General features: G+C 41.7%; 1 protein-coding gene across 2 annotated transcripts in view; it reads right to left on the reverse strand.

Annotated features, from left to right (window-relative positions):
• Positions 1-14238, reverse strand: part of KIAA1549L (KIAA1549 like) — a 287806-nt gene that overhangs the window by 102542 nt on the left and 171026 nt on the right. For both annotated transcript variants that reach the window (XM_015114556.3, XM_077963111.1), the window contains exons 5-8: positions 12263-12482; positions 11281-11414; positions 3351-3513; positions 1608-1667 (exon numbers count right to left, since the gene is read on the reverse strand). In XM_015114556.3, coding sequence (XP_014970042.3) covers positions 1608-1667; positions 3351-3513; positions 11281-11414; positions 12263-12482 — 577 coding nt within the window. The remainder of the gene's footprint in view (positions 1-1607; positions 1668-3350; positions 3514-11280; positions 11415-12262; positions 12483-14238) is intronic.

Below are 14238 nucleotides of genomic sequence, written 5' to 3' on the forward strand. Positions count from 1 at the left end.
GACTCACTACAACCTCTGCCTCCTGGTTTCAAGTGATTCTCCTGCCTCTCAGCCTCCCAAGTAGCTCGGATCACAGGCACCCGCCACCACACTGGGCTAATTTTTGGGTGTGTATCTTTAGTAGATATGTTGGTCAGGCTGGTTTTGAACTCGCAATTCACCTGCCTCAGCCTCCCAAAGTTCTGGGATTACAGGGGTGAGCCACTGCACCCAGTCTGTCCCCCCAAATTCCTCTGTTGAAGCCCTAACCCCAAGTACCTCAGAATGTGACTGTATTTGGAGATAGATCCTTTAAAGAGGTAATGAAGTCAGGCGGGTGTGTTGACTCACGCCTGTAGTCCCAGCACTTTGGGAGGCCAAGGCGGGCAGATCGCCTGAGGTCAGGAGTTTGAGACCAGCCTGGCCAACATGGTGAAACCCCATCTCTACTAAAAATACAAAAAAAAAAAATTAGCCAGGTGTGGTGGTGTGTGCCTGTAATCCCAGCTACTTGGGAGGCTGAGGCAGGAGAATCGCTTGAACCTGGGAGGTGGAGGTTGCAGGGAGCTAAGACCGCACCATTGTACTCCAGCCTAAGCCACGAGAACGAAACTCTGCCTCAATAAAAAAAAAAAAAAAAGAAAAGAAAAAAAGAGGAAATGAAGCTAAAATGAGGTCATATTGGGGAGCCCTAATTCAATATGATGTTGTCCTTATAAAAAGAGATTAGAATAGAGACAGACCCAGAGGGAAGGGCATGTGAAGACGCAGGGGGAAGATGACCATCTCTAAACCAAGGAGAGAGGTCTCCGGAGAAGCCAATCCTGTAACACCTTGACTTTAGACTTCTAGTCTCCAGGATTGAGAGCAGATAAATGTCTGTTGTTGAAGCCACCCAGTCTGTGGCACTTGGTTATAGCGGTGCCAGTACACCTCATATACTTCTCCTCCTGTTCCTCTCCTTCCTGGCTAGGCTGGCCACTTTTCCTCCTACAAACATCTGTTCTTCAGCTCTCAATCCTTGTTTCTCCAATCCCCAAAACTACTGTCTGGCTTTTGAAAAACACAAAGAAGAACTTTTTTGCTGTTCCATAAAGATCCACAGGAAAATGTCAAGGAACAAAAGAGAAAACGCCGCCAGAAGAACCCCCTTCTACTTCCAAACACCCTCACTGTCAAGACATGCCAGGATTGGTGTGGGTGCGTGTCATGCCAGGGTGGAGAGACAAGTGCATGCCCGGCCTTCCTCTAACTTTAATTTGGGTTTTATAGGGCAGTCCAAAAAGGCTTTCCATTTATAAACTGATAACTATTCACTACAAACTGGTGCCCTAGACCTTCTTCAGTTAACACTGTAACTTCTGATAGGGTCACTTTTTGCAAAGAGGAGGCCACTGAGTAAGGACTTGAAAGCTGTTTTGAATTTTTAGCTAATATTCATCTTCAGTGTGATGTTCTTTTCTTATCTCAGCTTATCCCATTCACTTCTGGTCCTGTAGAAGTAACTCCCTGACTTAAAAGACAGGAGCAAAGAAAAGTGCCAATCTGATTAATGAATGGTCTACAGTTTTAAAAAAATAAACAAATCTGAGAGCATGAAGAGGGGAAATAACAAAATAAGAGATTACCTGTGATTACCCAATAGTCTCTGGTTGTTTCTGATATGTCAAGGTTGGGATATTCCAGTGCTAAAACAAATAAGAAACATACCCAATTACTTTTATAGGTTTGATTTGTTTTATTTTATTTAGTTAGTTATATTTGAGATGGGATCTTGATATGTTGCCCAGGCTGTTCTTGAACTCCTGGGCTCAGGTGGTCCTTGCACCTAAGCCTCCCGAGTAGCTGGACTATAAGCACGCGTTATGGCACCTGGCTTATTTGAAATTTCGTTAAGGAAAACAGATATAAATGACAAAAGAGCAAGCTGCTAAATCCTGCTTTGTGATTCTTAGGGATTCCAGGACATATGAACCAAAACTATCTCACTGTTTAGAAAACCAAAAGACTCAATAAAGGTCCAACTTGTAGATGAAGAGTTTTCTAGGATTTGTGAGTTTCTGCCCTTTCCGTTTTTTCATCAAAATCTTCTGTTCCAACAGAACACCTTCTTTATCAAGACCCACAGCAGGAACCTGTCTTTGCTGTGGCTTTCTCTTAAAAAATCATTGGACCACCACCAACATTGTTAGGAATGATTATCTTGGATTTTTCCAATGTCAAGGACTTAAGTTTAGTAGCCAAATGCTTGTAACAAAAGGCCCATATTTCTTTACAAGTATGGGGCCTACTGGAGTTGATATATGCAAAGGGATTGGTACACTGCCTCCTCGCATATGGTTAGTGCTCAATAAATCGTAGTTGTTTTCAGAAATAAAAGGATGATGGAAAATGCTGATATGTGACATAATGCCACCTTTTATGACATCATCTTTTCCCTAAAATCCAGAGTCATCTTTCCTTATTATGTGGACCTTTACAAAAGCTTGCCATTAAGCAAACATTTGAAAAAAATTCTGAGTGGCTGCCGTGTGCTAAGTACATTCATACACATTATCTTGTCTATTTACAGTATCAAAAACAACTCCAGAAAGAAATTATGGGACAATTGTGCTAATATGTATTAAAAAATAAATTTGCCCAGCGACCTTGTGAAAGGTAAGAATGTTTAAATTTAGGAGTATAAACCTTTCCATCCTTTGGCTACCAAATAAACATTTGGATACAATATGTAGCCTGCTGCATCTCTGAAGTCTATGCCTATTGCATGGTAATGAGGATTATGTAACTGAAACATTAGAAAAAGATGAGGCCACAAGACTACAGGGGCCTCAGCAACTGAAGTCACACCATGGACTGCAAATGAGTTACATTATGATATCTGGAGGCAGAGCCGAGCCTCAAGGTCTGGGAACCTTTGCTGATGGCATAAGAGGGAGAAAAACCATAGCAACCCAGATTGCTTTGAGATCGGTTGCCCTAGCAGGCAGAATTGTAAGCTCAGAAGGCAGACTGCTTGGGTTCAAACCCCAGGTCCCGTGGCTTACTAGCTAAGTGAGAGCGGGTATCTCATGAAACCTCTTAGAGCCTCAGTTTTCGCCTCTGCAAAATGGGGCTAATTTTGCATCTGTCTTATAGGGCAGGTCTGAGGATTAAATGAGATAAGAGAAATGCAAAGGACGAAGGAACCTAGCAAGTGCTTTCTTTGATGTGTACTAACCTTTTTCTCAATTCAACCTTAATCCATCACATATTTTAGCTGTCACTTTATGATAAAGGTGGTAATATGCGGCCCGGCACTATAAATGTTTGCTAAATGGAGAAAGGTCCCGGGAAAACATTTGGGTCCCCGTAGGCATGGCCATACTCACGTTCAGCAATGGTGAGCGGCGGATAGGTGAGGTAGAATCCCACCAGCTCAGCCGAGAGCTGGCTGAGGAGGCTGCTGGCGACGGTGCCGTTGAGGAATGTGCTCTGATTGCCCACGACGTACACCAAGGTGACTGCCTGGGAGGCATTGGACGTGCTCACAATCTGAATCAACACAGGAGAAAAGGGGAGGGAGACAGGCCAAATAAGACCACGGTGTGTTTCATGGAGGCCATGGGAGGGGGAGGCTAAGCAGGAGTTGAGGGAAGGAATGAAAGGGGGTCAGGGAAACAGCAAGGAAGAGACAAGAGTAACCGTCATCATTTCTGATTGCTTGCTGCATGCCAGGCAGGGTGCTAAGGGCACGTCATCTATTTAATCCTTACCACAACCCTAGGAGATGTATCCAGTGATGACCCCCTTTCACAGATGAGGAAACCGAGGCCCAGAATGATCAAGGGACCAACCCGAGGTCACATGGCTAATAAAGGATGGAGTCAGGATTTGAACCAGGTGGTTTAACTCCAGGTTCTTAATCACTGGTATGTGTATCTTTTCCTGGGCTAAATAGTCTTAGGTTACTTTTATGATTCTGAAAATATAAAATAGAGCATTGCAATGTTACATTTAAAAAGGGCTCAACTGCTCAGAGAAAGCCTGAGTCAAATTTTCAGGGAATTCGAAAGTTGAAAGGACCAGGAGCGAACAGAGCTGAAAACCAGTCTGGTCACAGGCAGAGTGACAGAACCTAATTAGAAAAGGAATTCAGAGGCCAGGCACAGTGGTTCACACCTGTAATCCCAGCACCTCGGGAGGCCGAAGTGGGCGGATCACCTGAGGTCAGGTGTTCAAGACCAGCCCGGCCAACATGGCGATACCCCGTCTCTACTAAAAAAAAAAAAAAAAAAAAAAAAAAAATTAGCTGGGCATGGGGTGTGTGCCTGTAATCCCAGCTACTCAGAAGGCTGAGACATGAGAATCGCTTGAACCCAGTAGGCAGAGGTTGCAGTCAGCTGAGATTGCACCACTGCACTCCAGCCTGGGAGACAGAGCAAGATTCTGCCAAAAAGAAAAAAAAAAAAAAAGGAATTCAGAAATATAGAATATGCTTTTTAGAGAGCAATTACATTTCCTTGTGGTCTATTAATTCAACATTGAATGTGTAAAACATCCTATGAGATGGCATGGTTTTCTTTTCACATTTTGTCTAAGCCAGTTTTTCAGTTGCTGGAAAATGAAGCTTTCTGGGTCAATGTATGAACAAAAATATCCCACAGATGAGATTTGAAAAATATCGTTAGTGGGAAGTCATTCAACTTGGTGGGGCCTTTTTCTGTGCTGGGTGCCTTCCCTTCTCCCTCCAGATCCTCCTGCCACCCACCCTCTCTGCCCTGTCTGGTGCCCCTGGAGGCAGATCCTTGTGGACAACCCCCATGGGCTCCACTGCCTTTGGGAGGATATGGGAGGGAGGGAGGAGAGTGAGGTCAAAGTATTGATGCCGAGGACTCCCTCCTTGGGGGTCAAAGCTCACTCTCATCAGGCAGCTGAACCTCGAACCCTGCACCCATCAGGTCCCAGCGGTTAGAGCTTTGGGTACTGTACTGCTCCTGCGGTTTCCCCAGAGCCTGCCCACTCTTCTTTCTACAAAGCCACCTGTATGTGAGTGCAGCCTCCCTTTCCTGTCAGGACACTGACTAACACCCTGTCTTTACCAGACCTTTGGATGTTCAGATATTAACATCTCTGCCACCTTCCCATTAAAAAAATTTTTTTACAGGCTTTAAAAAATGATACATAATATTTATCTATATGTAGGCGGTACATGTGATATTTTCTTACATGCATAGAATGTGTAATGATCAAGTTAGGGTTTTCAGGAAATCCATCACCCAGGAAACTATTGAGAAGAGCTCTTCATTTTATTTCTCACTTTTTCCCATAAGTGGGAGATCTCACTCCCTCTCTCTCTCTGTTTAGAGACAGGGTCTCACACTGTCCCTCAGGGTGAAGTGCAGTGACCTGACTGTAGCTCACCGAAGCCTTGAACTCCTAGACTTAAGCGATCCTCCCACCTCAGCCTCCTGGATAGCTGGGACTACAGTAGGCACACGCCACTACTCCCAGCTAATTTATTTCATTTTCGTAGAGATAGGATCTCACTTTGTTGCCCAGGTTAGCCTCAAATTCCTGGGCTCAAATGATCCACCCACCCCAGCCTCCCAAAGTGCTGGGATTACAATTGTGAGCCACCACACCTGGTCCCTTTTTAATTGTTTAATCCAGAGCCTATATTCCCATGACTAACAATAAACTGAATCAGTATGTCTGTTCAACTCTGACTCTCTCCTCTGGAAGTATTTTTGGAATGTGGTTTAGCCTCTTCCCCAAGGCATGAATACCTGAAAGGCACTTCTTTCTGAACAATTCAAAAAACTTCACCATACGGCCACCTGAAAAAATAATAACTAAAAAAAAAAACAACCTTTTCAATCTTTATCTCTATTGTGAACATTCTGTTTTACCTCAACAAAACCAAATCCTGGCTGGGTGTGGTGCCTCATGCCAGTAATCCCAGCACTTTGGGAAGCCGAGGCAGATGGATCACCCGACCCCAGGAGTTCAAGGCCAGCCTGGGCAACATGGCAAAACCCTGTCTCTACAAACAATAGAAAAAAATTGCCAAGCATGATGTTGCATGCCTGTAGTCCCAGCTGCTTGGGAGGCTGAGGCTGGAGGATCACCTGAGCCCAGGAGTTCGAGGCTGCAGTGAGCCATGATTGTGCCACTGCACCCCAGTCTGGGAGACAAAGTCAGACCCTGCCTCTAAAACAAAATGAAAGGAAAACCCAAATCCTACTGGAGCCCGAGGAAACCTACAAAGTTTGCAATGTGGGTGCCTCCGCATATACTACACTTGACTGGTTAAGTTTTAATTATTTTTTATTGCGGTAAAATGCACATATAAAATTTAACCATTTTAAGCGTATAGTTCAGTGGCATTAAGTGTATTCACACTGTTGTACATCACCACCATCCATCTTTAGAACCTCTTTATCATCCCAAACAGAAACTCTATACCCACTAAACAACTCCTAATTTCTCCCTCCTCACAGCCCCTGGCAGCCACCACTCTACTTTCTCGATACCTCTTATAAGTGGAATCACTTATTAATTTGACAATTCTAGATACCTTTTATAAGAGAAATCATACAGTATTTGTCCTTTTGTGGTTGGCTTATTTCACTTAGCAAAATGTCCTCAAGGTTCATCCATGTTGTAGCATGCATCAGAATTTCCTTCCTTTTTAAAATTTTTCTGCATTCCAATCATCCATTATTTCCTTCATTTTTAAAGGCTGAATAATATTCCATTGTATGTATATATGCCATTTGATTATCCACTCATTCATTAATGGATACATGAGTTGCTTCCACATTTTGGCTGTTGTGAATAACGCTACTATGAACATGAGTGTATAAATACCTGTTTGAGTCCCTACTTTTAATTCTTTTTCGTATATACTGAGAAATGGAAGTGCTGAACCATATGGTAATTCTAAGTTTAGTTATTTAAGAAACCACCACGCTGCCTTCCACAGGGAATGCACTATTCGACATTCCCACTAGCAATGCATTAGGGTTCCAATTTCTCCACATCATCGCCAACACTTAGGATTTTCTATTTTTTGAGAATAGCCATTCTAATAGATGCGAATAGGTATCTCATGGTTTCGATTTGCATTTCTTTAATGATTAGTGATGTAGAGCATCTTGTCATGTGCTTAAGTCATCTGTATATCTTTTTTGGAGAAATGTCTATTCAAGTCCTTTGCTCACTCCTTGTTTTTTTTTTTTGTTTGTTTGTTTTTATTATTGAGTTGTAGGGATTCTCTACATATTCTGAGTATTAACTGCTTACCAGATATATGATTTGCAAATATTTTTCATTTATTCTATGAGTTGCTTTTTCACTCTGCTGGTAGTGTTTTTTGATGCACAGAAGTTTTTAATTTTGATGAAGTCTAATTTGCCTTTTTCTTTTGTTTGCCTGTGTCATGTCCAACAAGTCATTGCCAAATACTGTGTGTCACGAAGTTTTTCCCCTCTGCTTTCCTACAAAAGTCCTATAGTTTTAGATCTTACATTTAGATCTTTGATCCATTTGGAGTTAATTTTGGTAGATGGTGTTAAGTAAGGATCCAACTTCATTCTTTTGGGATCACATGTGAATATTCAGTTTTCCTAATGTGTTAAAAAGACTGTCCTTTCCCCATCAAATAGCCTTGGCACCTTTGTCAAAAAATATCTGACCATATACAAGAGGGGTTATTTCTGGGCTCTCTCTTCTATTCCATTTGTCTAAATGTCTGCCTTTATGCCAGCACCACATTGTTTTGATTACCATAGCTTCGTAGTAAGTTTTGAAATCAGGAAGTGTGGGACCTCCAACCTAGTTCTTCCTTTTCAAGATTGCTTTGGCTACTCACAGCCCCTTGAGATTCCATGGGAATTTTGGGGTTAATTTTTCTATTTTGATAGGAATTACATTAAATCTTCAGATCCCTTTGAGTAGTGACAAACAATATAAAATCTCCCAATCCAGCCAGGTGTGGTGGCTCACACCTGTAATCCCAGCACTTTGAGAGGCCGAGGCGGGTGGATCATGAGGTCAGGAGATTGAGACCATCCTGGCTAGCACGGTGAAACCCCATCTCTATTAAAAAAATACAAAAAAAATTAGCCAGGCGTGGTGGCGGGCGCCTATAGTCCCAGCTACTCGGTAGGCTGAGGCAGGAGAATGGCATGAACCTGGGAGGCGGAGCATGCAGTGAGCCGAGATCGCACCACTGCACTCCAGCCTGGGCAACAGAGCGAGACTCCGTCTCAAAAAAATAAATAAATAAAATAAAATCTCCCAATCCATAAGCACAGGAAGTCTTTCCATTTGTTTGTTTTCTTTAATATACTCATTTTTTACAGGTAAGAAAAGTGAGGTCATTCTTGACGCATACTTGAGAATAGCTCCAAAAATAAGAGGCCTACAGGTTCAAGGTCAGGGCACTGGTCCCTGAAATTCATGCCCTGTCCCCCAATAGAAGCGGTTCCTACAGGGAACACTTTCCTGTCACCCTTGAACTCTTAGACTCCTGCAGCCTCTAACCTCATCTCTTACTTACCCCTCACTCATGCCATGATTCATTTGGCTAAGAAGAACTATAGGCTGATGGAACAGAAAGCTGTTGTTTGCCTACCCAGCATCTATCCTCCCTTCTTCATAGCATCACAATTTTCCTCGGGGAACCACTTCTCCTCTTTGCTCATGTGTTCTGGATGGGGCTGCCCCACCCAGGTTTCAGGAGCAGTCAGGCCTACTTCATTGGGACATTTAATTTCCTTGGCCAGTTAGTGATCCACAAAGGGCATAGTAGGTTCAATGAGAGCTAATCCCAGGAATTTTACTGGAATGACAGCAGGAAAGGCACTTTGGTCCTACAAGACTGTGAGCAACAAGGATGAGACAAATCTGGGCTTGTGAGGGGCCACCCCATGGGAGCCACAGACAATGCCAGTGTAGAGCAAAGCCAACCAAGAAACGAAGAGAGAGCTTGATGAAGACATCATCTAATCACCTGGATACAATTATGTCTGAATAAATAAATATGAACCTTTCAGTTACATGAGCCAATCACTTCCTTTTTGCTTAAGCTTCATCAGCTTAGATTCTGTCCCTGGCAACCAAAAACATCCTAATTGAGTCCACTGTAATCTAGTCCCTAATACCAAACTTATACAAGTTTTTAAGTCGGTTTTTCAATGACTCTCTGAGCAAATTAATTAAATATTTACATGGTCTTATTCCACAAAGGATTCAAGGTGCCTTACAAATTATATATTATACAATATAAAAGGAAAAGTTATTAATTATAAAACCAGGCCCTGGTGAAAGACAGCCCCAAGGGAACATTAGCATGCAGTTACCATGCGTAATACAGGGGCCCTGAGGGTTACTAAATCCAGGCAACAAATTTGGCTCTGGGCTTCCTGTCAGCCAAGGCAAAAATGGAAACAGGGTTAACAAAAACAGTTCATCCAATTATCCATTCATTTCAAGAGCTGTTTAAATGTTCAAGAGCATTTAAAATCTATTTAGATGTAATCTTCAAACCACCTCCTATCGTTTTTTCCAAGGAAGGTTTGTTACTTGATCTATAAAGTTTCCTCTAATGGCCCATAACTACCATACAACACCACAAGGACGCTTCTTAAGGCCAAGGGCAGCTTATCTTGGTGTCCTTCCCAGTGCCTGATAAATAGCAGGCACTCAATAAGTCTGTGCTTCCTGAATACAATTAAAGTATGCTGTGCTGCCAAGATCTAACTAGGCTCATGCACCTGTGAGGATCACAAATCCAATCAGAAAGAAAAAGAGTTGCCACAAGAGAGCTGAGTCACACTCCTTACATAAATCTTCAGTCTGTGACACATTTTTAGATCTTCATCTAACATGAACCAAATCATAATGAGATGCTTCCATCTACACTTTGGATGAATCTAGAACAGGAAAGCTGCTCACTCACTCAAGTTAAACTGTAGGCTTTCTACATCATATTGGCTTTGCCGATAATTCACTTATGCTAAATGTCCATTTTAAAACCACTGGGTCTAATTGCAAAGGCTTTAGTTCAGTAGTCAAAACAGAGACATTGAAAAGAAGAGTTAATTGGGGGCTAGATGAATATCATTAAGAAGCATCTGTCCTTAGTGGGGTATCTATGTAATTGAAAAAAAAAAAAAAAAAAAAAAAAAAAGGTCTGAAAAAGGCTTTTGGTGATGTGTACATTGTTAATCCAAAAAGCTGAGATGCAGTGACCCAGGTGTGATGGTTCATGCCTGTAATCCCAGCACTTTGGGAGGCCGCCAAGGGAGAATCACTTGAGCCTAGGAGTTTGAGATCGACTTAGGCAATATATGGAGACCCCATCTCTACAAATAACTAAAAAAATTTTTAAAGGGCTGTTTAAATGTCCAAGAGCATCTAAAATCCTGTCCCCCAATAAAAGCAGCCCCTACAGGGGACACTTTCCCATCACCCTTTAACTCTTAGACTCCTGTAGCTTCTAACCTCATCTCTTACTTCCTCCTCACTCACGCCATGATTCATTTCCCAGGGATTTTTCCTGGGAAAGAATTCCGTTGTTTGACACAGGCTTCATTAAGGACCCCACTTCTACATTGCATCGATGTGAGTATAGCGTAGTGGATAAGAACACTGGCTTTTGACTGAAGTCCTTCTTCCATTCTTTACTAACTGTGTGACTTTCTGGAATTTTCTTAGGCTCTCAGTTCTCTGTGAAATGGGAGTAAGAATATCTCCGAAAGATGTCTTAAGTATTATGTAGCAAAATATTTGTAAAACACTTAGCACAGTTCCTGGCACATAGTAAAGACTTCAATATAAAATGCATGTGTATGTGTGTGAGTGGGCATGTGTGTGTGTGTGTATGTCTGTGTGTATGTGTGTTGGCATGTGTCTAAACAAAGGTGACTGGAATATAAGCCAATGCTTAAAATTACAGAATGGGCAAATCTTGGTGACTTAGCTACTTAGAATTGATTCATTTATTCATTTTATATTAGACATTTGACATATACAGTACAGACTAATTCAACTTTTCAAAATAATAAATGTATTAGAAAGGCCTGAGAAAGCATCCCATGGGGAAAGAAATATAAAACCCAAACCACAATAGGCGCACAGTGACACAGCATCCCTCCTGTCATGGCCAGATCCCAGACATCCTCACCAATGTCTGAAGTGCAAAGTAACATTTATACATGGCAGCTCTGAAAGGGAAGACCCAAGTCATTTCTTGCCAGAATCTGCATTGTGGTTGTCCGTCAACTACACAGCCTGAAGCACCCTCCTCCCTACCTGAATTGTCAAGTTGCTTTTGGTATTCAGGACTTTCCTCTCGGCATCCTGGAATGCTTTCTGCAGCCTCTGTTCCATTGTCTGAGCAAACTTGCAGGACTGTATGTTGTCCGCTTGGCTCACAAACTGCAGCACTAGAATGAGAGTAGTCAATCAGTGTTCACCAAAGCTCCATGCCTCAGTTCCTTGGATTTAACGGTGGTCATTATACAAAACAGCATGATTTCAGATGAGAGGAATTAGGCAAATAAATAAGAAGGCCAGACAAGGTTTGATTGTAGTTTTGAAAGTGGCTCTTAAGATGATTTATAACACAGAAGAATTAAAAGCACGATCAAACCAGAGATTCCCTCCATTGCAAAAGATTTTATGATTTTATCTGATTGGAATATGCAGACATCTGCTCAAAGACTGACAAATCATAATCTAAGAGAGATCGTGCCTTCTGTTTCTTCGGAGGGAAGAAAATCAATTGACCTCCATTGCTAAGTTGATTGAGTATTTTGATTTTAAGAGTTTCTCCACTCCTGTAGGTTACAAACTTTGCAGACCAGAAATCACCAGAGAGTTTGAAAAAAATATATTCTAAGACCTAAACTCAGAGATTCTCATTCAGTGGCATCTGGAACCCATTACTCCAAACTATAGATTTTTTTTTTTTTGCACGTTCCACTATTATTAGTATCCACTGATAATATAGAAAGAAATATAAAATATAGTACCTGGTGCTCAAAAGTACTAAGTACGTAAATTGGGAAGGAAGGTTCCTATGATAGAACATTTCTAGCAAATCTAGGGTTGAAAGAGTTTAGGCTCATGTGCAAGGAACTTGGACATTTGATGAGCAGGGCCCCTTGAAGAAGATTCACAGGGACTTTAAAAAACGACACAGCAGCTAGCGATGGAGTTTTTAAACAGGTGTCCACTTGGTACTGCCCTGAACCCAAGAATGGATAAAATCCTTTCCTTCCGAGTCACTTGCCTGTTTTTAGCTGGAAGTAGCCTGCAGGCTGGGGATTCCATGGGGAGGCAAGTACTGCCACAGACTGTAAGTTTGGGGTGTGTTGCTTCAGGTCTGCAGTGACGTTGCTGACTCCATACACACCCAGCATTTCCATCACCACAGCAGGCAAATACACCAACCTCCCTTTGGTAGCATAATAACCAACTGTGACATTATGAGAATATTCCAGAATGTCCACCTACAAAACAAATGGACCCACAAAACCCATTGTTTATTTCCACAGTACTTTAAGTTCTTCTGGGTATTTCTTAGAACCACGGCTGTTAGAAACAAGACTGGAGAATAGAACGTTCTCATTCAACAAATATTCTTAACAATCCTATAAAGCATAATTTGGACTGGCAAGTCTCAAAATATCACAACAACAACAAAATATAATTTACATCAAATCTTCATGGAATAGAATTGAATCTGTATCTTCTTTATTCTTTAAGTGCCTCAGTATAATCCTGTGACCATCCATTATTATTACCAAAAAGGTAGAGAGGAGAAAGTAGTTCAAAGAGATTTTCAGTGAATGAAATGCTGGGGAAAATCACTTTTTTTATTTCTCATCATTTATGAGAATTAAAAGGTAGAAATGATAGATTAAGTGGGGGCACCTTTGGGGCACAGGTCAAGAAGTAAGTAAAGTGAATTCCTCTTTCTAGAAGCAGAGAGAAGACTCGTTCAGACTCTGTCCTTGGCGTGTAAATTGGTTCAAGACCAAGGCGGGGATGCACCACAGAGAATTTCTCTGACAGCTGAATCCTAGGGGACACTGATGGTCTGAGCTCTTTCTGTCTCAACTGTAGGATTTTGAGGCTTTAGATTTTATTCTTATTTTTCCTTTCTTGATGTTACATATTTACGGTTCAGGTTTTTTAAAAATTTCTTTTGGTTTTTATATGTTAAATGTAATGTTTATTATAGAATTTGTGTATTTGAAAAACAGAGAAAAGAGTAACATATATAAACACATACATATATGTATGTAGCTCCTTTTTTTCTAAGTTTTTATTGTGGTAAAATACACACAATATACAATCTACCATCTTAACCACTTTTTAGTGTGCTGTTCAGTGCTATTAAACACAATCATAATGGGTGTACAGCTATCACTACCATCCATTTCCAGAACTCTTTTCATCTTGTAAAACTGGAACTCAGGGTTTCGTTTTGTGAGTGTTTGGTTTTTTTTTTTTTTTTTTGGACAGGGTCTTGTTCTGTCACCCAGACTGGAGTACAGTGGTGTGATCACAGCTCACTGCAGCCTTGACCTCCTGGGCTCAAGCAATTCTCCCACCTCAGCCTCTCGAGTAGCTGGACTATAGGTGTGTGCCACCATACCTGGCTAATTTATATATGTTTTGTAGAGATGGAGGTCTCACTACATTGCCCACACTGATCTCAAACTGCTGGCCTCAAGTGACCCTCCCACCTCGGCCTCCTAAACTGTTGGGACTATAGGCATGAACCACTGTGCCCGGCCAGTAAGTTTTTGACACCTGCTGTCTCCCCATCTTCTTGCATCTCCATGTGTATTTTCCAAAGGAAGCAAGACAACTGATTTTGCAACAGGATGGGTGTGCCTTTCCTTCCTCCACATTGTGTGCTCCCCCTCAGTTTTTCCTGAAGATGGTGCTCAAGATGATTTTAGGTGGAACAAGAGGTATTTCAGCATGGAACGTGGACACAGCACAAGACGACACTAAATCAACTAAACCACTCAGTGAGAAAGTTGTTCCCTTTCAACCCTTCCAATGATCCCAAGGAATAAGTCTCAGTTTAGTGAATATTTGCTTTTAACATTTCTCCAACCCTTGCTAATTCCTTTTTTAAATAAACAAACAAACAAAGGGATACCAGACTCAGCCTTAGAGCTTTCTGCAAGCAACAACCTCTAGCTTGAATTTAACAAGCTGTTTGGTTTCCACTATTCTCATTCTTACCAT

Source organism: Macaca mulatta, chromosome 14 (genome assembly GCF_049350105.2).
Source record: "Macaca mulatta isolate MMU2019108-1 chromosome 14, T2T-MMU8v2.0, whole genome shotgun sequence".
In the NCBI taxonomy this organism is placed as follows: Eukaryota; Metazoa; Chordata; class Mammalia; order Primates; family Cercopithecidae; genus Macaca; species Macaca mulatta.